Here is a 21,889-nt window from a genome sequence, read left to right as displayed (position 1 = left end):
ATGATGCCAAATCCAAGCTCCTGGGAAGTCCTGCTTGATTGAAGCCCTATTTTATTTTCTCCTTCTGACTGTCTCCACTTATAGACACTCATGGGGTTTATTCCATCTCTTTTTTCCTCTCCCATTTTAAGGTCCTACACCTTCCAGGACCTATGCATTTTTGAAAACACAGGTTAAAGCTCACCAGTGAAAGACTACCTGATGGACTCAAACTCCAGCAGTGTCCTTCCCAGTGGAGTGTGTGGCCTGTGCCCAGTAGCCCTGGTTTATGCTGAGCTTGGTCCTCACCGGCTTTCTCTATGGCCTACTCCTGGAAGACATATCAAGTTCAGAATCTTGATTTAGGAGTACAAATCTTTAAATTCACTTCTGAGCAAGCTTACTGACTCCTAGCCTTGCTTGCTGGTTGGGAGCATTCAGTCCCTGTGCAGTGAAAAGGGAGTGATGTAGAGAGGACCAGGTCTGCTGTCCGGGCGCTCCAACTGACTTGAGATTCGTGTTGGAGAAATCCCAGGCCCTCAATAAAGGAATCTCTAAGAGGTCATTGCTAAATGTGGCAAAATGCAAAAAAGAATGACAGCGTGTTTGGTTTCTCACATAACTAAATTTATTCTTTGAAAAAAATTTTGAGATTATGTTTGTTTTTTTTTTTTGGAGTGATCGGGAGAGTTAAAAGTTTCAATTCTATTGCAGTGATGAGATAACTGATGGTAGCTTTTTGGTTTTTATTTTATTAACATTGTTTAAAATACTCTTTCTTTGCAAAATAAAGTTGGTTATCCTATTGTCTCCCAAATTTGGGGACATTTTGTGCAAGACAGTGAAATTCTGCTGTCTGGAAGTTGCTGCTTTTTTCAATGTGGATATAAATGAAGGACACTCACTTTAGGCCTCTTTCAAGGAATTCCTAGCTGAACTCATCTCAGTGAATATAGGACTTCCTGCTAAGGGCCAGATGTGGGGAGACAATCATGAACAGCACAGAATAGTTTGGAATTTACATGCCTCTCATGGAGAACAAAAACATCTAAACAGACAAATGAAAATTTCAAATTGTATTAATTGTGTGAGAGAGAGGGGGTGGGAAGAAGTGGGGGAGAGAGAGAGAGAGAATGTGTGTGTGGCTACGTGCGTACGCGTGCGTGCGTGCGTGCGCGTGCGTGCGCGTGCGTGCATGTGCATGCGTGCATGCGCGCGCATGTGCGCACGTGTGTTGTATCTTGGGAGACCTTTGTGAGGAATATTTAAAATGACTACTAAAGGATGAGAAAGGGCTCTTTATACAGAGAGTGGGGAAGAGCATTCTAGGTAGAGGGAAAAGCATATACGGAGGCCCTCAGGTGAGAGGAGGTTGCCACGTTTATGGTTCTAGAAGATGCTCAGGGGTGGACTGTCAAGAGCAAGGGGATGGTGGTATGGATAAGGTCAAAAAAATAGAAACAAACCATGTCAGGCTTTGCAGAACATGCCAAAGAGATTGAATGTTATCCTAAATGCAATGAGAAGCCATAAAAGGTCTTACTTTTAAAATTTTTGTAAACTTTTTTTTTACCTGAGGTATATAGTTTACTTACAATAAAATGCACAGATATGAAGTATATAGTTTGTTGTAGTTTGATAAATGTATAAACCTGTGTAACCACTAAAATAGTAACGTGAAGAATATAGATAAAAGGCCAATAGAGGAGATAAAATACTAGAAAACCCAAAACTTAATTAAACCAAAAGAAGATAGAAAAGAATTAACGATAGAACAAGTAGCAGAGAAGACAACAGATGAATAGCAAAATGGTAGATTTAAACCCAACCATATGGATAATTACGTTAAATGTAAATGAGCAAAACAAAATCCCAATTAAAAATGGAGATTGTTAGACTTGGATAAAAAAGCCAGACCCAACTAGTATTCTGTTTATAGGAGATGCACTTTCAGTTTAAAGAGACAGACAGTTTGAAAATAAAGGGATGGAAAAATATATACCAGGTAAATACTGAGAATAAGAAAACTGAGGTAGGTATATTAATACCAAACAAAAGAGACTTTAAAATGAAGAATGTTACCCAAAATAAAGATTACTTCATAGTGATGAAAGAGTAGATTCATTAAGAAGACAAAAGAATCCTAAATATGTATGCATCAAACAGTAGAACTTCTAATATATGAAGCAAAAATTGATGGAATTAGAGGGAGAAATAGGCTTATCCATAATTTTAGTTGGTAATTTCAATATTTTTCTCTCTGTAATGATAGAACAAGGAGGGGGAAAAATCCCTAAGGATATAGAAGATTTAGAAAACAATATCAACCAACTTGTACCTAATCGAAAAATCTGGGCCTTATACAAAGTCGCTAAATGTCAGAATTTTGAAATCGTAGAGTATATTCTATGACCACAATTAAATTTAAATTACTAACAACAAGTATTATAAATACTTCCCCCCAAATATTTGGAAATTAAATAAAATACTTTAAAATAATCCATGAATCAGATAATGATGGCTACTCTACAGATTATAATATTCATCCTGGATTTATCACAGCCTACCTTGTTTTAATAATTTACGATTTCATGTACAATGTACTCTTTTTCCTATACGTTGTACTGTCGTCACATAGTTTACTTCTATATGAGAGTTAAATTCACAAGGCATTGTTATTATTTTGCTTTAATGAATTGTCTTTTACAGAATTTAAGAAAATAACTAAAATTGGTATTTTATACTTACTACGTATTTATAATTTCCAGTGCTCTTCCTTCCTGTATATCTGAAATTCCATGTTATAACGTTTCCCTTTAGTTTGAAAAAGAGCTTCTTTTAGCATTTCTTTTAGTGTGGGCCAAATGGAGTTACATCTCTCAAATTTCATTTATCTGAAAACGTCTTTATTTTGCCTTCATTTGCTGAATATAGAATTCTAGTTTGAAGGTTTTTTATTTTATCACTTTAAATATGTTGTTCCATTGCCTTCTGGCTTGTATTGCTTCTGATGACAAGTTAGTTACCATTTTTATTGTTATTTTCCTGTGTGCATCCCCCTACCCCGCCTTATTGGCTGCTTTTAACAGTTTATCTTTGGATTTCAGAAGTTTGAGTATATGCTTCTGAGTAGTTTTCTTTATACTTTTCTTTCTTTGGATTCATGGACTTCCTGGATCTGTGAGTTGATTTTCTGATCAAATTGGGAAAAAAATTCATTTATTATTTAATATCTATTACTTTTTTTTCTGCTTCATTTTCTCCTGTCCTTTTGTAACTCTAATTCCATGTATATTAGACCACTCAATATTGTTCTGCTGGTTATTTGGGCTCTGTATATTTTTTTCAGTCTTTTCTCTCCATTTGCTTCAGTTTGGACAATTTATATGGATCAGTCTTAAAATTCATCGATCCTTTCTTTTCTGCAGTTAATTGATTTAGGGTACTGTGTTTCTAGTTATAGGATTTCTATTAGAATTTTGTTTTTTAGTTTTCCAGGTTGTTCCTGAAACTCCTCATCTCTTTTCCCATTAAGTCCGTCTTTTCCTCTGGACTCTTTAACATATTTATCATAGTTACTTTGAAGTTCTTGCCTTCTACTTGCAATACCAAGGTCATTTGTGTATCTGTTCCGATTTGAGTAATTTTTCTCTTGAGTGTGGATCAAATTTTTCCATTTCTGTGCATGAAATTTTTTACTATGTCTTAGATATTGGTGGAAGGTACATTGAAGAGACTCTTAATTCTGTTATTTCCTCTGAGGAATGTCAGATTTGCTTCTATCTTAGATTATTGATGGTTCACCTTAAACAAAGCTAGATTTTAAACTGCGTTGGGGAGGGTCTATTTCAATATTTTTCTTAGTCCCAGGGTGAATATTTCAATCTTTAGATCTAGTTCTTACTTCTAATTCTTGGCTCTTTTGAAATTTCAGTGGAAACCTAAAGTGTTTAACTGGCCCTTTCAGCTTGGTGGGATTCAGACTGCAAACCCTGGCTCTTCTGAGGTGTGTGGGAGCTGAAATTCCTGCTCAGCTCTGGGAGCTGCCCACCTGCTGTTTTGTTCCTGGGATTCTCATAGGCTCCTTTGTGTATATATATAATTCAGGAGTCAACCAAGGATTTGAAGGGAATTTATATGCAGGTTTGGGGGCTTCTCCTTTCCACTTCCTCTTATCCAAGGTTTTCCCCTTTAGTTTTCAGTTATTCTTGGGATTTCAAACTGTTCTCTGACTCCTCAGGCAAATACAACTACAGTTTTCTTTCTATTCAAATTCCAGCTGTCCAGTGCCATGCAGACTGCCCTCATGGAAAAAGCCATTTAAACATAATTCTTGTCCATTGTGATTCCCTCTTTCAAGGATCAAATAACTTATGGTTTATTCCTAATTTTGGCTATCCATTAACTTTAAATAATTGTTTTAAATATTTTGTCAATAATTTTAAGTTGTTACCTGCAGGAGAGTCAGTCCAGTATGAGCTACTTACTTTGTCATTACCAGAACCAGAACGACACTGAGGGTTTTTAAGCAGAGGAGTAACATGACTACACTTATATAAGAAAGTTATTTTAGCAAATATGTGAAGACTTATAGTAGGGGGGCAAGAATGAAGGTAGGAAGACAAATTAAGCCTATTGTCAGAGTCTAGTGGTTGATGATGATTACTTAGACTAGGTGATGATAGAGGACACCGGTCACAACAAGCAGTGGAAAAGTCTGAAATCCATTTTTGGCTAGATTTGGTGATGAGCAGGGAAATAAAAAAAGGGAGAAGTCAAGGGTGACTCTCAAATTTCTAGTTTGAGAAACTGAGTAATGAAACTATTTACTGAGATAGGTAAGACTGAGGAGGGATAAGATTTGGGTCAAAAATCAAGTTTCATTTTGGATATAAGTCTTAAGATGATAATAAGATAAATGATTGTCAAGTAAACAATTGTAAGTCTGGAGCTCAGGAGAGAGGTCTAATTTAATAGTCCTGGCTGCTAGAACTTGAGGGAGGTGTACTTCTGTGGAGGGAAGGAATTCTATCCAGGGGATTGAGAACTGAAAAAAGAGCTGGATGTTGAGTTTCTGGACTCTGGGAGAGATGAGAAGCTGGCAGAGTTAGCCTCCTTATAATTGGGATGTTCAGGGGAGGTTGACTAAGATTGCTTTTTCTTCTGGATGCAGGGTTACAAGGAAGAGAAGATCCAAGGCGAGTGCTGTGGGCGATGTCTGCCTATGGCTTGCACCATTCAGCTAAGGGGAGGACAGATCATGACACTGAAGGTAGGAGCCAGCTGAACTCGGGAATCCTCCTTGTCTCAATACCTGGTTTCCTATTTGGAGCTCTTTTCTTCAAGAAAGAAGGACTAAGTTTGGGTCAATATTGACTTCTTTCTGGTTTTGTAAAGAAAAGATGAGCAACTCATAGAAGGCACAGAATTTTCTCTTTGATTTGGTTGTCATTCTTTTTTTTTAATTAGATTTTTTTTTTATTATTAGTTTCCAGCATACAGTCCATTGGTTAGACATTTATATAGTTTATGAAATGATCCCCCTGATTACTCTAACTTCCTTCTGGCTCTACACACAGTTTCTACACACAGTCTTCTCGACAAATTGGTATATGGCCCCATGATGTCTATAAGGCTGGAAAGGCAATCAGGGTGAAACAAACTTTAATCTGTGAAAGCCAGAAATGGCTGCTAGGGTTGGGAGGTGGAACCTGGTTCATCTTTAGTTCAGTTGTTGATTAGTCAGTTTACCTTCCTTATGTCTTAATTCTTTAAGCTTTTGAGTGGTCAAAAGAGTTTGGGAGAGTATCTACATTTATGCAGTCCTATTCTTAGTAAATAAGTTGTAAAAGGACTCTACCTCTTTTCTGTCTTCTGGGTGTGTGTGTATAGATACTGTCTCATTCTTATTCCATAGTCTTCCAAATTGTTTCGACAACTCCCAGGAGTCCAGGGCATGGTTTGAAGTGGCTTTGTAACCCAACACTGTCTTCACATTTGCCCTCTTCCCTCCCAGCGTGATGAGACACTCCAGGATGGCTGTGACAGTCACTTCTGCAAGGTCAACGAGAGAGGAGAGTACATCTGGGAGAAGAGGGTCACAGGCTGCCCGCCCTTCAATGAGCACAAATGTCTGGCTGAGGGAGTGAGTAGCCGAAGCTCAGGCTCTACTTTCCCCTTGACCGTCTCCATCTCTCCTCTAAGAAGAGTCCTTCTGAACAGCAAGCAGTCCAGCCCAGACGTGATTTCCCAGTGTCCAAGGGAGATCCCCGACCCAGCTTACGAGTCAGTGAAATTATAAGATTGGGCCCCGTGGAGAGACAAAACTCTCTGCACTACATGATGACTTAAAAAAAAAACACAAAAAACCAAAGACCAAAAAACAAAAAAACCTTTTCCTTGGGGGAGACTGAACACATGATCCTTGAATGGGAAGGTGAGAGAGCAAACTGATTTCCAGTCTGCCCTAGGAATGTTGATCCTGGTGACTCAGTTGGGAGAGAATTCAGAATAATCAGAATTGTTTCAGCCTGGTCAGGTAGGGTGGTCATTCCCCTCACATTTGTGATGAGAAAGTGCAGTTTACATATGGAGACTAAACTCAGGCCTGTGAGTCCAGAGCCAGGAATTAGCCTGTGGAATAACCTGAAAGCTGACCACTGTGTACTGTTTGTGATTAATTTGGGACTTTGCTGTTTTCTTAAGGGGAAAATCATGAAAATTCCAGGCACCTGCTGTGACACATGTAAGTATATTACCAATAGCTTGTCCCTTGAAATCCATCAGACCGAGCCAGGGACTGTTCTTTAGAGCGAGCTTTATTCCAGAAAGATATTTCTTGATCACCGGCCAGTCATTATGTTCAAGCCTGCACGAAACTGCCACCCCTTCCTGAATGTTCTTAGACTCACCCCTGCTCACATTCCCTTTCAAATGCCTGTGAAGCAGTCTCTTCCCCGTTTTCTCCAAACTCCTTCCTTACTGTCTCTAGCCTCTCATCTGCCTTTCTCCTCATAGTCTTGGATTGCTCATAGTCCTGTCATGAGAGAATATCTTTTCTCTCCAACCAGAGCTCCTTGAAGACAGGTGCCCTCCATCCATAATCTTGACAAAGCAGACACTCAGTACACATCTATTCATTGAGTGTCATACAGCTATCTTGGAGAGAAAGAGAAGCCACCAGCTGGATAATATTAGCCCCCCACCATGTGCTGTGGGGGCTGCAGACAACATAGAATCCTCTCCAGGATTTATAAGGCTGGTCTAAGTTTATTAACCTCCCCTTGTTTATTCTCTGCCCTTCTTGACCTTGCACTTATGTCATACTGGTTGGTTCTAATAGCTCATTGCAGCTTGGGAGAAGGGGCTCAACAAGTCTGCACATCAGACCGTATTCTTGCAACATGTGCTTATGTTTAAGAGCATAAGTAACTTTCAGGACCCCAATGTTAATGCTGTATTCTCTGAAGATAGATAGACTTATTTGCCTGGACTCATGTTTTTTGTTTCAAGTTTAGTTTAAGGGTTTTTTTTTTTTTTTTTTTGATTCTAGGCCTATGTTCATTTTGGGTAGAGAAAGGAAGAGTGAAAGCATAAATGCCTTCAGTGTTCAATCATTCATTCTTTTCTCGATGATGTACTCAGTCCCTGTAATAGCGGTAATCAAGTTACAGAGCAAGGAAACTTACTCCACAAGCATCACTTTCTACCATTCCCTTTGAATGGTTTAAGAACATGAAGTCAGTAAACCATCAGAAGATGAATTCCCCGTAGGCACTCTGCATGTGGCCTTTGGTCGAGACTGTTATCTGTAAACTAGCAACAAGGGCCATTCTTGGTCGGTGCGTTCAGGAGGCCAGGACCCTTCATAAGAAAAATAAGCCAGGCTCAGGGATTTAAATCTACAGAGGCAGAATATAGTATATTGGCCTGAATTTGTTTTCCTTATTCATCCTCTTAATGTAGTTGGCATGCTTTTGCTTTAAAATGAAATTATTTGGAAGTTGAGAGGCAGGCTAATATATAGTTAGGAGCCATCCAAGAATGGAAAACTCCCAGGGTTCATATGGGGAATGGTGAGCTGTCCTTAAATCTCAGCATTCTCAGTGTGCAAGTAGCATTCAGATCTGAATGCCACCAACCGCTGTATGTAAAGAAGTCCATGCCAGTGACCCGGGGGCAGCTATCTCCAAAGAGAGGACTCCATAAGGGCTCCTAGGGTCTACTTGACCCCCACAAAGGCAGTGAGAGCCCTTATGTGGCCATAATATTGTCCTATCGTATTAACGCAAAGGCAGGGATGGATAGTTATTACTTATATTTATTGGCACTCCATTGCGCATTAGCTTCTGGATATTTTTACAAGAATAAGAGGATTGCTGCAGTCTTTATGGTTTTTAGAGTCTACAGTTATATAAAAACGAGTCTCACCGGTCCACATCACCAAAGCAGTGAATCTAGGCTCCTCCTGCAATTAAAATTGTACAGTTAAGTTAGTGAAACCCAGCAATAACTATATATCTGAATATGAAGAGCGGGGGTGAATTAGGATGACACAATTCCCCTCCTTGTATCTGGCTTTGGTGATTTGGTTACTGTTTTCTGCCCTGTGAGGGAACTGGGCTGGACAGTGTTCTACAGAACCGCAGCCAGGCCTGAGTCCCATCTCTCACCTGTCCTACAGGTGAGGAGCCTGACTGCAAGGATATCACTGCCAGTCTGCAGTATGTTAAAGTGGGAAACTGTAGGTCCGAAGAGGAAGTGGACATTCATTACTGCCAGGTAAGGGCCCCGACTTCACTGAGGCCTCGGTTGGGAGGGCATCCCTTGTTTTGAGACATCTTCTTAGTTACATTTTAGAAGGATCTGGAAAACTCACAGGGAGAAGTGAAAGAAACTAGAAGCCTTTTTTTTAAAAAAGCAAATATTTTATTGAAGTAACTGGGAACTTTTGACCCCAGAAGAAAAAAACTGAGGAAAAATTCAACAAGTCCTTCAAAGGGAATGGAGAGTTATTTATGGAAGCTGGGGACTGTGTTTCCTGAAGATCAATCAAACACTCATAGAAATTACAGCTAGAGGAATCTGGGTGTGATGGCACCATTGGACAGAAGACATTTCAGACTTCCCTGAGACCTGCCTTTGTGCTGCATTTCTCAGGGCGAGGCCAGGCTTGCCTTGCATGGAGGAGGGCGTGTGGGGGAAGCAGGCTGCCTCAGAGTCCTCCCCACCCTGGATTCTCTATCATCGAGATGCCCTGCCCCTCTCTGCTCCACTGCAGGGTAAATGTGCCAGCAAAGCCGTGTACAACATCGACACTGAGGATGTGCAGGAACAGTGCTCCTGCTGCTCGCCGACGCGGACGGAGCCCATGCAGGTGGCCCTGCACTGCGCCAACGGCTCCGTTGTCTACCACGAGGTCCTCAACGCCATGCAGTGCAGATGCTCCCCCAGGAAGTGCAGCAAGTGAGGCCACTGCCGCCATTGCTGTGGGGGCCCCGCTGCCGCCTGCCTCGGCCCCACCGGCCAGAGTGCTGCCCCGTCCTCTTGTATGCTCTGCTATTGTGCCCTTCTGAGCCCACAATAAAGGCCAATCTCCCATCTTGCAAAAGGCTGATGGTTCGCTGCGTCTTCCGGACTGAGATGACAGCTGTAGATGGGGCCTGAGTTCTGAGACTGGTTCTGAGGGAGAAAACACAGCCTCTATCTGAAAACACTCTAGCCCCTGGGTCTGTGGGAGGCACTGCCAGCCTCTGGGTAAAAGTGGTGGTTCTGCCTCCGCGTAGTGCAGAGGGGAAGGGATCTATAGGGCAGGCCTCCTCAGAAACTCAGCCCAGTGGCCTGAAGCAAAAGGGGTTTGCTCAAGAACACTGCGTTCCCCAGTCTCTGAATCCAGGAGCTCTGAGCAGAACAGAGGGGTGGGCCCTGGAGCCAGGCTCCTGCCGAGATAGACAGTGTGGCAGCGTTGTGGCTGACATCATGGACAAGGAGTTTGACCAGATGTGCAAGGAGTTCTCTGAGCCCTTGAATGACCAAGTTCCTGTGTACCCGCCGGGGACTCTGTGGGAGAGAGAGGTGTGAGGGGGCTGCAGATGGGGTGCTGGCAGGTGCAGGAACATGGTCCCATCCCCACAGGCTCAGCCATGGGTGGTGAACCCCAGACTTGGGGGCAGGCCCGGGTCCTGCATAAAGCCCTTGCTGTCCTGTGTGGCTTCTAGTAAGGTCCTCAGTGCTTCTCAGATTTAGTTTCCTCATCTAGAAAACAGGAATGTGAGTCTCACTTGTGGGGTTGGCAGGATAAATAAGTTTGACAGTCTGGGGTAACTGTAAAGTGCTCTATAATAATGTAAGAAGTGACAAGAATAAAAATGGGGACATCAAGGCTCAAAAGGAGGAATACGTGTCTCTGCCATAAGGAGCAGAATACTGGGGATTTCCTTTGTTCTGAGGGGTGAAGAGCTGAGCTCCCCCAACCCCCAGCTGCATGCCGGATGCCAAGGCCCTGCCTACTCCAGGCACCTTTACTGGGAGAGAAAGAGGTACAGTTAACACCCAACTTCACCAGTTCCTCTAGTCTCCAAATCCCTAACTGGCACTGTCACTCTCAAGGAGAGATTGTTTTTCCTTAAAATGTGTGAGAAAAGCTTACATGTATATGCCGGCGAGATGGTGGAAACTCTCATTGTGGAGAGAATACCCGTGAGAATGAAGGGAATGCCCTGGATATGTGACAGGAATCTGATGGACACTTGATCTTCATTCTAGATCCTTTTAACACGAGAGAGACTCAACTCATTGAAAGTGAAGGATGATGGAGCTGGAAAGGATTTAAACATCATATAAACCACTGCCCCTCCCCTGTCCCTTCAGAGGATGAACGCAGCTCAGAGAACTCCAGTGACTTGGCGAAGGTCACGCAGCTGCTGGGTGGTGGGGCCAGGTTCAGAACCCAGGTGCCTTGACACCTAGGCAAGAAGTCCCAGGCCGCTCCACCAGAGCCACGTCATCCCTGTTGCTTATAGATTCAGCCCTTGTTATCATGGGAGCCAGTGACTGCTACATTTCTGGGTCTTAACCACTTTTGTTACTGCTGGGGACCAACCTCTAGGGAAGATGCAGTATAGGCAAATGGCATGGATTGTGTTGAATAGGTTTGGTGGGGAGTTTAGGGTAGAGGGAAGGAAGAGTGGATAGATATAACTGCTCAATAATTCAAATGTTGTCATCGCTCTATCCATCACCGCCTCCAATGTTGAGTAGCCTCTAAGGTCTCTGCAGGAAACCAGATCCAGTGCAGGGCATTACCTGTCTCTCTCCTGACTGATCGCCTAACACTCTACCTGGGGATGAGGTATTGTTATTGGAGGCATCAGCCACAGAGAGACTCAGCAGAGAGGCTGCCTCTTCAGCATAAAGTGTCAATTTTCCTACTGTCCGACCCACTGTTGCCTGACTTTCTCCTCCTATTTACTGATATGACAATTCACTATCAAGAAAAAACAAAAACAAAACTGAATCAGAAAAGCTGCATGTTTTGATTTAGAAAGAGAAACTGGTGGAGGCCGTGGGGGTGTGTCTCAGCACCCCCCCTACCCCCACAATTCCTCAGGTCTTCCCAGGGCAGAGTCTGCCTCTGGTCTCAAGGACTTTCTTTTTTGCCCACCCCCTTAGACCAAAGGAGACAGAATCCCGCAAAGTGAGTTTTAGGGGGAGTCAAGAAGAGAGTATAGAGGAACCAGGGGATTAGCAAGTGCTAGAAGGGGAGAAGAAAGGGAATGGCTAAACTATGTGGAAAGGTTTTCACTTGCCTTGGCACTGAGACGTCATGGAGAAGGTCCCTGGAGTGAATGGGGAGGGGGCATTGTTCGAGAGAGAAAGAAGCCACATGGCAAAGTGTTTTGAGCACAGACTCTGGAGCAGGTGGCCCGCTTTGGGACCCCAGCACACTTCTTAGAGGCAAGTTGCTAGACCTTATACACTGCAGTCTCCTCATCTGTAAATTGGGCATATACCTCATAGAATATAGTTATTGAAATTAGTAACTGTGGGTTAGGAAGAGGAAGTCCTCTATAAACATTATCCATGATCACTCCTAGTGGGCAGAATGAAGCCTGGGATTGGGACATAATACTTACGGTTTTCTTTCTGCAGTCACCACCAGCCCATCTTATCAGTGTAGGAGAACATTCTTCACACCAAAAGGTCAGTGGTCATAAATAGCACACTTGACTTTCACATCATACCTTTTCATTTCGGGGTCCCCAGTATTAAGGAACATGTTTAGCTTCAGGGCATCTTGGAATTGTAGATTCCAGAATGACCTTTAGAGGTCTTCCCTTCCATCCCTCTGCCCATGGCCAGGTACCTAACCTTTCCAGAGAGACGCCAGTCCTCTTGTTCTTTGGGATGGGGCTTCCACAGTGTCCCTCGACCTAGGGTCTCATTGGGATGCTCATCTACAACCTACCCCTCCTCCTGCCTCCTGCAGCCCCTCTTCCTGTCCTACCTGTCCTCTCTGCACCTATTCCTAGACTCCTGCCCCTTTTGTCTAGAACAAGGTGGGGACTGCTGGCGGCAGGGTCCAGTGAAGGCAGGTGTGCAGGGAGCCTCCCGCCTCCAGCCCACCCCCACCTCGGGCGGTTTCCTGAACCAGGCGGCCGGCGGGAGGCTTTGCGGGTGGGATTGGAAACTAATCAGCCAGACGGTTCACGAGCTAATCCGGCTGAAGGTTCACACCCGGTCCAGGTTGTGCGGCACCTCCCCCAGTGGAGGAGAGCGGGCAGCACGCACGGCCTCGCCCCTCAGCTCCATTAACCCGAGAGTGACCCGGACTCAACTCCACCGCGGAAACGCGCTCGTTTCTCCACGTGGCGCTCGTTGCCCGCGCGCCCGGGGCGCGGCGCGGCGGGAGACTCCGGGGTCGGCCTCTACCGGCGGGGGCCGGGTGGCCTGGGGGGATGGGGGAGGAGGCGGCGGCAGCAGGCAAGGGGCGGGCACGTCCAGACCCAGCTGAGCCGCGATGGAATTAGCCCCGCTGCGGAATAAGCTTGTCCAGTCGCGGGCGCAGCAGCGGGGCAGTCCCGGTTTTGCGTCCTGTGTGCTGGCACCATGGCCACTCCCGGGCTGCGCGGTGAGTCTCCCCTGCTGGGGACCCAGGTCCTGGACACCTGGCAAGTTGTAGTAGGGAGAGAGGCTGGAGGTGAAATAGACCGCATCCTAACTCCTACTTTTCGGGATTGGTTCCTTCGAGTGAACCTGGAGAGGGTGGTGTGGGGAGCGGATCCCTGTTCCCTCGGGGTAGGGGAGATGAGGGACGCCTGAGCGATTTCCGAGTTCTGTGGAGGAGAGGAGGCAGGGCTAGAGGCACAGGGTTGCTGCAGCGCTTTTTTTGGAAAAGGATTACCAATTCCTGCCTCAGAGATTTTGCCTCTCCTTGTTACAAGTTGTTAGGTGGTTAGTGTTTGGGGGAGGGCAAACGACTAGCAGGGTTTAATTCAGAAACAGTCTGCTGAGGACAGAGGTTCAGATTCACCCTCAGCAAATTTGCTTTTGGCATTCCGGGAAGTCTCCAGCCCTTCCCCAAAACTGCCCTCAAAAAGGACATTTGCATCTCGGGATGCAGGGAAAACCAAGCAAGTCTTTTACAGAGGGCTTTTCTTAGAAGAAAAGCAAATGGAAGTGGAGTTTGGGGGAGGAGGACATTATTCTTCCTCCCAAATTATACTGAGCAGACAGATGCATTTGGGCAGGGTTGACTTTGCCTGGAACAGGGATTTCGTTTTGTTTCTGGAAGTTCTTGAGAGATACATGAAACAAGGAGATGCCCACAACATTGGCATGAACAATAAGCCAAAGGGACTGGAAGATAGGTGTCACTCCTAGTCCTGAGACTTTGAGAGCAGATGTGAAGAAATAGCCCCAGGGACCATGTTGGAACCTGGTCCAAGACAGAAGGTTCCATTGAACAAGGTTAGTTCTAAGCGCAAAGGCAAGTGGCAGGTGGAGGGAGAATCTTAGACAAGGTCAGGGCTCTCCCAGAAGATTGTGATACTCTGAGTTCTTCCACTTGCCTGGACTTGGTTCTTAGAACCAGACCTCAGAGCCCTTGCCCAGCTGTCTGTCTGTCACCCTTCCCATCTGCTGAGCATCCAGGGCCCATTTGTTCCTCTGACTGTGTCTTGCTATGCACTCATCATTTTGGTAGTCAAGGGTTTGATATGGTTCTTCCCAGCAACCTTCAGTGCTCTCTGGATTGCCTCTGTGTGGGAATCTGGGCCACTTTGCTGGCTGAGCGAAGAGGTTGTGTGAGGTAGGTAGGATGCGTTCTAAACACCAACCTCGGTTTCTGGTCCAGTTTCTATGTGTACATTCTCTGCCATCTTCCATTGCGGGGTCAGTCTGGAGGGTCAGAGACACTGGGGCCTAAAGTGGAGCTTGTCTATCATTTTCTCTAATGAGCCCGACTGTATGTCAAATACTGTATGCTCAGTGCTGGACTTGCAAAGATCAGTAAAGGCACACACCTGCCTATCTGGACCTTACAGTCTAGATTCTTGGTATCCTAAGATGATCTTAATACTTTAGCAGCCACATGTGCTGGTGTTGGACGTGGGAAGGAGGAGGCGGGGTCAAGCTCGGCTTCTTCAGACCACACCAATGAAACTGGCTCCATTTACACTTCTGATATTTCAGGATGTACTAGCTGACGCCTCTCTATCTAGGTTAGCTTCTGCTGAAACTACTAAAAGATGGCAGTTCTCACTCTGTTTAGCAGACATAAGACTGAAGCACACTACCCTTAAATCTTCTGACTTATTTACTGACAAAGAGATAAATCTCACTTTCACAGCTGCCTGTTATTCATAAGCAAATTAAAAATAACTTTTTTGAAAAAATTAAAAAGTAATAATACATGTTCATAATGGAAAGAATTTAAATACAAATACATGAAATAAAAATAAAAGTTACCTGTTGTTAATATTTTGGTAATAATTCTTTGCTTACTTCCTTTTTAAAAATTTTGATTTTTGCCTATATCGGATAAATATTTCTATTTCTATTATTTAGTAGTCATCAAAAAATGTACAAGAAAAGAAAACCTAGAGACAATAAAACTTAAAAGAAGGATAAATTCACAAATGTCAAATAATGAAAGATTGGGAGCATATTATTGTATCACAAGACCTAGACTAAGAATAGGTACTGTAATTGAGCAAAAATTTATCTCTGAGCTTCCTGACAGGCAGGTCAGAAAAAGAGACAATAACTTACATGGATCTCATTGTCTGATGAAAGGAGACGAGTTCATCAACATTAAATTTTAAGAAGAATGTCACAGTGATATTTATGTATGACATTGCCCAACATAATGAGCCGTAGTTTCATTAATAGCTTTTTAGAGCATATACTATTTATTGCATAAGCATTTATTGTTTCTGAATTTTTAAAAAAGGTGTTTCTGTTTATTTCTTTTCTGGCCCTTCTACCTTATTATATTTTTTAAAATGCTGTTTGCAAACCATTAGATAACCAATTAAGGGGTGAAACCTCTAATTTGAGAAGTAGTGGCTTGCAGCATATAGAAAACTCGATGTCTAATAGTCCATTTGGACCAGTGGTTTTCATCTCATTTCCTCTCCTATATAAGAAAGAGAAACAAGACACTTTCATCAGGACCAGTTCTTGTCCAGGTTTCCATCTCTTATCATTTCCCTTCAGCTTGAAGAACATCCTTTAGCATTTCTTGAAGTGCAGTTTTGCTGGTGACAAATTTATTTTGTGCTTTTGTGGAAAATGTCTTTATTTCACCTTCATTTTTGAATGATTCTTTCATTGGATGGGTATAGAATAATGGGTTAAAGGGTTTTTTTTTCTTTCAGCACTCTAGGTGTCACGTTATTGGTTTCCATTGTTTTGCCTTATTCATATTTTTATTTTATTCATTCTTTCATTCATGTATAATATCTTTGTAGTCTGGTAGCTTTGAGATTTTGGTTTTTTGTTTTTCAGCAGTTAGACTGTGATGTGTCTAGGTGTGATTTTCTTTGTACTTTTCTTGCTCAGTTTTGCTGACCTTGAATCTGGAAGTTATTACATTGTATCAGATTTTGAGATGATTTCAGCCACTATTCTTTCAATTATTTTTTTGCCCTATTTTCATTCTCTTTCTGGAACTCCAATCACATGTTTGTTAGACTGTTTTATGTTATCCCACTAGTTCCTGAGGCTCTGTTAATTTTTCAATCTTTAGTTCTCTGTTTTCTAGATTGGATGATTACTATTGATTATTTCGAACTCCATTGATCCTTTCTCTGCCTTCTCCAATTGCTATTACGCTCATTTAAATAATTTTTCTTCTTAGTTATTGTAATTTTTCTGTTCTAGGAATTCCTTATTTTTTAAAATAACAGCTTTATTGAGATATAATTACATACCATAAAATTCATCCTTAAAAGTGTATAATTCAGTGATTTTCAGTATATTTACAGAGTTGTGCAACCACTATCTAATTTTAGCACATTTTCGTCATCCTAAAAGAAACCTCATATTCATTGGCAGGCATTCACATTCCACTTCCCCCTCCTCGAAATCCTGGCAACCACTAATATACTTTCTGTCTCCATGGATTTGCCCATTCTGGACATTTTATATACGTGGCATTTGTGTCTGGGTTCTTTCACTTAGCATAATGTTTTCAATGTGTAGCCATATTTTAACATTATATTTACTTAATTTCTTTTTATGGCTTAATAATAGTCCCTTGTATGGATATACCACATTTGTTTATCCACTTACCAGTTGATGGACATTTGAATTTCTACTTTTTGGCTACTTCAAATAATGCTGCTATGAATTTTCAAGTACAAGTTTTTGTGTGTACAAATATGTTTTCCTTCTCTTGGGTACATACCTAGAGTGGAATTGCTGTGTCATATGGAAACTCTATTTTTATCTTTTCAGGAACTGCCAGACCATTTTCTAAAGTAGCTGTCCCATTTTACATTGACACCAGCAGTGCACGAGGGTTCTAATTTCTACCCATCCTCACCGATGCTTGTTATTGCTTGTCTTTTCGATTATAGCCATTCTAATGGCTATAACATGGTATCTCATTGAGGTTTTGATTTGCATTTCCCTAATGACTAATAATGTTGAATATTTTTTCATGTTCTTGTTGGCCATATGCATATCTTCTTGGAGAAATGTCTACTCAGATCCTTTGCTTATTTTTAAATTAGGTTATTTGTCTTTTTATTTTTGAGTATAAAATTTCTTCGTATATTCTGTATATATGTCCCTTATCTGGTATATTATTTATAAATATTTTCTCCCGTTCTGTATGTTCACTTATTAATGGTGTCTTTTGAATAATTTTTTAATTTGATGAAGGACAATTTGCCTGTTCTTTTTTTCTTTGATTATTGGTGCTTTTGGTATATAATAGCTAACAAACCATTGCCTAAGCCAAGGTTATGAAGATTTACTCCTATGTTGTTTTCTAATAGTTTTACAGTTTTAGTTATTGCATTTAGGTCTGTAATTCATTTTGGAAAAGTTAATTTCTATGTGAGGAACGGGTTCAATTTGATTTGTTTGCATGTGAATATCCAGTTGTCCTAGTACCATTTCTGCACTTTTTTTCCCACTTCTCAGTACCCTTGTTGAATTTCAAGGGCTTATTTCTGGAATCCCAATTCTTTGGATTGGTCTATACATCTATTTTTATAGTAAGATACTTTGTTGTAAGTACTTTGTAGTAAGATTTGAAAATAGGAAGTATGAAGACAATTACATTTCCTTTTTATGTTTGTAGTTTCTATTTCACTACAGTTTTCCTATCTTTCAATCATTAAGATCATACCTGTCTTGACTTAGAACATATTTATGTTAATTGCTTTAAAGTTTTTGTTTGTTAACCTTATATCTGGGCTATGTTTGAGACCAGTGTGTGTGTGTGTGCGTGCATGCGTGTGTGCGTGTGTGTGTGTGTGTATCTGTGATCAAGGCCTGTTTACTTTAGATGAATAAATAGCAGAACCAGGAAGGAGTGATGAGAACAAGATGCCAGACCCCCTTGACAGGGCCAGACCCAGCGCAGGCTCTGTCTGTGTTCACGAACAAGGCCAGCCCAGCCCCCTTGACCATGCTTTTCCTGTGAGTACAACTTGGGCATGAATTTTCCATTAGGGTTGGGGTGAGTGGAATAAATTGGCTCCTGGTCCCTATGAACCAGGTAAAGAAAGGCCAGAGGGCTGACTGAGAGCAGTTTTTATTTCTTGATTTGTCTCTTTCATGGATCACTTATTCTTGTTTCTTTGCACATCTGTTAAGCTTTGATGGTAAAGTGGACATCGTGCGTGATACAACAGGATCTTCCTCTCATGAGGATTATTTCTAGCTGGCAGTTCAATTACCTGCTGATCACTTTGAGCTTATTTAGGTTTGGATTTCTGCTTCGTTAGAGTGTGTTTGTGAAAATCCTAGGTTAGATTCTCTAACTTGCTAAGATTCAACCTCTCAACTCCATCTCTCCTTTTGATCTTTTCAGGGCTTGGTCTTAGGATATTTTTAGGGACGGTCTAAACTTTCCTCTAGTTGTTCTTACTCCTAAAATGAGGCCCTTGTGGCTCAGCTGGATGCCTGGAGTGTTAGGACAAGTTAACAAGGTCTTGCTACTCTGGCTGGGATGGAACTTTGACATCTCCCCATCTCGTTTGACCTCCAGCATTTCTGTTCTTATCTCACCGTTGATTCAGCCTCTCTTTGATAAGCCTCAAGTATCTTATTCTCTGCATTGGGAGCCTTGCTCTCAGCCAGTGACTCAGGAAGGACACCCAAAGAGACATCTGGGAACTTCCTTCACACAGATTTCTCTTCTCTTGTCCTCTGCCCCATAATTTCCAGCCATTTAGCTGCTCCAAACCCTGATCTGTTTCCTTGGTTCAGTGGGCCCTCCTTGCTTTACTTGGATTCCAGCTCCCTGAACCCCAGTCAATAACACGTCCTGATGAGGCTACATTTGTGAGTTTTTCTTCCCTCAGGGATTGCTTTTCTGTGCTGATGAATGTGCAGTGCCCGAAACTGGTTGATTCATAAATTTTGTCCTGTTTTATATTTGCTTTTGGAAGAATGTCTACCCCAGTACCAGTTATTTTACTATTACTGGAAGCCAAAGTTCTTGTCAGCAAGCTTTTCATCAAAAAGTATTTTGTTAGCAAACAGTTTCAGATGTGGGTCATTGGCAAGGGCCAGAAATGACAGAATCCTCTAATATTAACTCAAAAGTGGTCCTTATGATTTAGAAAAGAGTGAAATTGCTTTATTTACTTATTTTTAATGAGAAGCTAAGATCCCAATCTTAATTCTTATCTTCAGAGAGAGTTGGACAATGGGACCGCCTGCAGGTAAGGCCAGAACTTTTCTTTAAAAACAGCTTTGTTATTGCTCAGAAATGCTTGAACTCAACATAATCAAAACTCCAGAATTCTATACCACAAAGCATAGAAGAGATGGCTTTGCCCAGAGAGCTATCTCTGCTCATCTTTCAGCACTTCAATGTTTATTCACTCTTTCACCAAGCATTTATTATGTAGCAGGCTGTGGTAAGGGTCAAAGATTATATCCAGTCTATAGCCATGCCACCCTGAACAAGCCCGATCCTGTCTGATCTTGGAAGCTAAGCGGGTTGGCCCTGGTAGGTACTTGGATGGGAGACCACCTACGAAGACCAGCTGCTATAGGCGTAAAATATAAATAAAAAATAAGGGATTGTAAGCTGACAAGGTCTTTGCAATCTGCGAGGTCAAGCAAGGGTTGCCTCTCCTAAAAAAAAAAAAAAGATGATATCCAGTCCCTACCTTTGCATATTTCTCCCCATATGTGGTGTGCAGAAGTGTGAGGGGTTGTTCAATCTGTCAGGTTGGGAGATGCTTGGGAAAAGCTTTGCTGAGCAAGAGTCTGATGTATGAATATTTGACATGGGCGGTATATCAGTGAGCTAATTAAATGCACTCGTAAGTGGAGTTATTATTTACATCGATCATGAAGGATACGGTATTAATTAACAATGCTCAGCTAGCTACTCTAACAAATAGACTGAAAAATACGTAACAAGTAAAACACAACAACAGTTTACTTCTTGCTAAAGTCATAGTACTGGTGGGTAAACAAGTTGATGGCCTGGCTTTATTCCACGTGGCTTTTCAGGGACCCGGGGTGATGGGAGTCAGCTTCAACCATGACTTCCAAGGTGGCCCTGAGAGTGTCATTCTAGTTTTCTAAAAGGGGAAAAGCATGGAGGAGCATGCAGGAGCATGCACAGGAGGTTTTTATGGGTTAGGCCTGGAAGTAGTACATATCATTCTGTTCATGTTCCTCTGGCTGGAATTCAGTCTCACAGCCATATCTAATTGCAGGGGAGGCTTGGAAATATGGTCTAGCTGGGTGCTCAGGAGCAAGAGGAGAACATGGATTTTGATTAGTAGGTAGTAGTCTCTGTCATAGAGGCCTATCAAAAATGATCAGTTTGGCATGGCATAGTCACACTATTTTACTGTATTAAAGTTATGAATTTACACATTTGTCTCCTCAAGTAGCCTCTGAGATTTACAAGTTTCAGCACTCAGGGCAAGACAGGGAAAATGGTAAATACTTACTAAGTGGCTTTTGAATGAATTAATTAATAGGGAGCTGGTGAGGCAGTACCTGGCCCACAAATTCAGTTGCTTCTTTTAAAAAATATTATTTTTTAAAGTTAAAGTGATATCTAGCTAATATGAGTAAGAGAATGCAGGTGAAAACATTGTGAATCTTTTTTTTTTTTTTTTTTTAAATGTGAAATACATACTGTACCTGTCCTTAAAACTCAAGCAATTTGGTTTTTTTGGACACTACATATGAATTTGATTTCTCTTTTGGGAACTCAGTCCTTTTCAGAATTTAAGTATACATTCTTATGTAATTAGTACATTGGATTAAAGGAAAGAGAAAAAGAGAAATTGTAAAAATAATATATGAACTAGAGATACATGGCATATTTTTAAAAATCTTTCAATAAAAATTTCATTATGAAAGCTTTAAGTAAGGTACTCAGTTATGGGACTTGGCTATGATCCTCTGAAGTTAGATGAAGTGAGGGCCACCTTTTTAAAACCTTGCTTTTTAAATGAGTGCTGTATTATGATGGTCTTATATACTTATCTTTAGCCACCTCCTGGAATGTCACATGTCTGTATTGTCAATTTAGAGGAAGATACTTGCCTTCCTGTTTGCTATGGCAGATAGATATGCCTCTAGTTCATTTATAAACTGTATCATATCATTTAGCCATAATTTAACTGCATTTAATGACATTTAGCATTCGAATCAACTTGGATTGTGTAGAACCCATTTCTATCTCCTTTGGCTCTCAAGCTGGTATTGTGATCAGAGTTCTAAAGTATATTTTAGAAATCAGTGAGCCAAACTGAAGCTGCGTAGGTGGAGGGTCCTACCTCTGGTTGAAGCTCACGGCACTTCTATAGCCAGTGGGCCACAGGGTGCTCGTGGCTTGCCAGGCACAGTAGCTTTTCCTTCTTCTCCAGTAACAGGCTTCCCTTGCTTCTGGGTTTATGTAGCACCCACGTTTTTTTTTTTTTTTTTTATCACCCAGACCAAGACAAGTCTCTAGTTCTAAATATTTATCTTCACTGTGCTAACTGGCACTTTGTTTTATTTGTCCTAAGCTTACCTTGTTCAAGTTCCAGGTGGTTCTCCTTCCTTCTAATGTTTTAAGACCTGGTAACTAGATCTATGCTCACCTTTTTGATTTTGTTAGTGATTTTAAGGACCAATGGTCTCAACTTTGGTGGCACAATAGAACACCCTAAACAAGTTAACTCTAAATCACCTAATCTTTTTAGGCGATTCCAAT

The 21,889-nt window shown here is 41.8% G+C and overlaps 1 protein-coding gene across 1 annotated transcript in view; it reads left to right on the top strand.

The window, feature by feature from the left end:
* VWF (von Willebrand factor) overlaps positions 1–9,572 on the top strand; it is a 121,109-nt gene extending 111,537 nt beyond the window's left edge. The window contains 5 exon segments of the mRNA XM_025048649.1: positions 5,153–5,251; positions 5,996–6,124; positions 6,685–6,724; positions 8,663–8,760; positions 9,260–9,572. Coding sequence (XP_024904417.1) covers positions 5,153–5,251; positions 5,996–6,124; positions 6,685–6,724; positions 8,663–8,760; positions 9,260–9,448 — 555 coding nt within the window. The 3' untranslated portion in view covers positions 9,449–9,572.
* The last annotated feature ends 12,317 nt before the right edge of the window (positions 9,573–21,889 follow it).

Source organism: Pteropus alecto, unplaced genomic scaffold (assembly GCF_000325575.1).
Source record: "Pteropus alecto unplaced genomic scaffold, ASM32557v1 scaffold94, whole genome shotgun sequence".
Classification (NCBI taxonomy): domain Eukaryota; kingdom Metazoa; phylum Chordata; class Mammalia; order Chiroptera; family Pteropodidae; genus Pteropus; species Pteropus alecto.
Note: the sequence above shows the minus strand (reverse complement) of the source record. Positions and strands in the feature narration are given on the sequence as shown.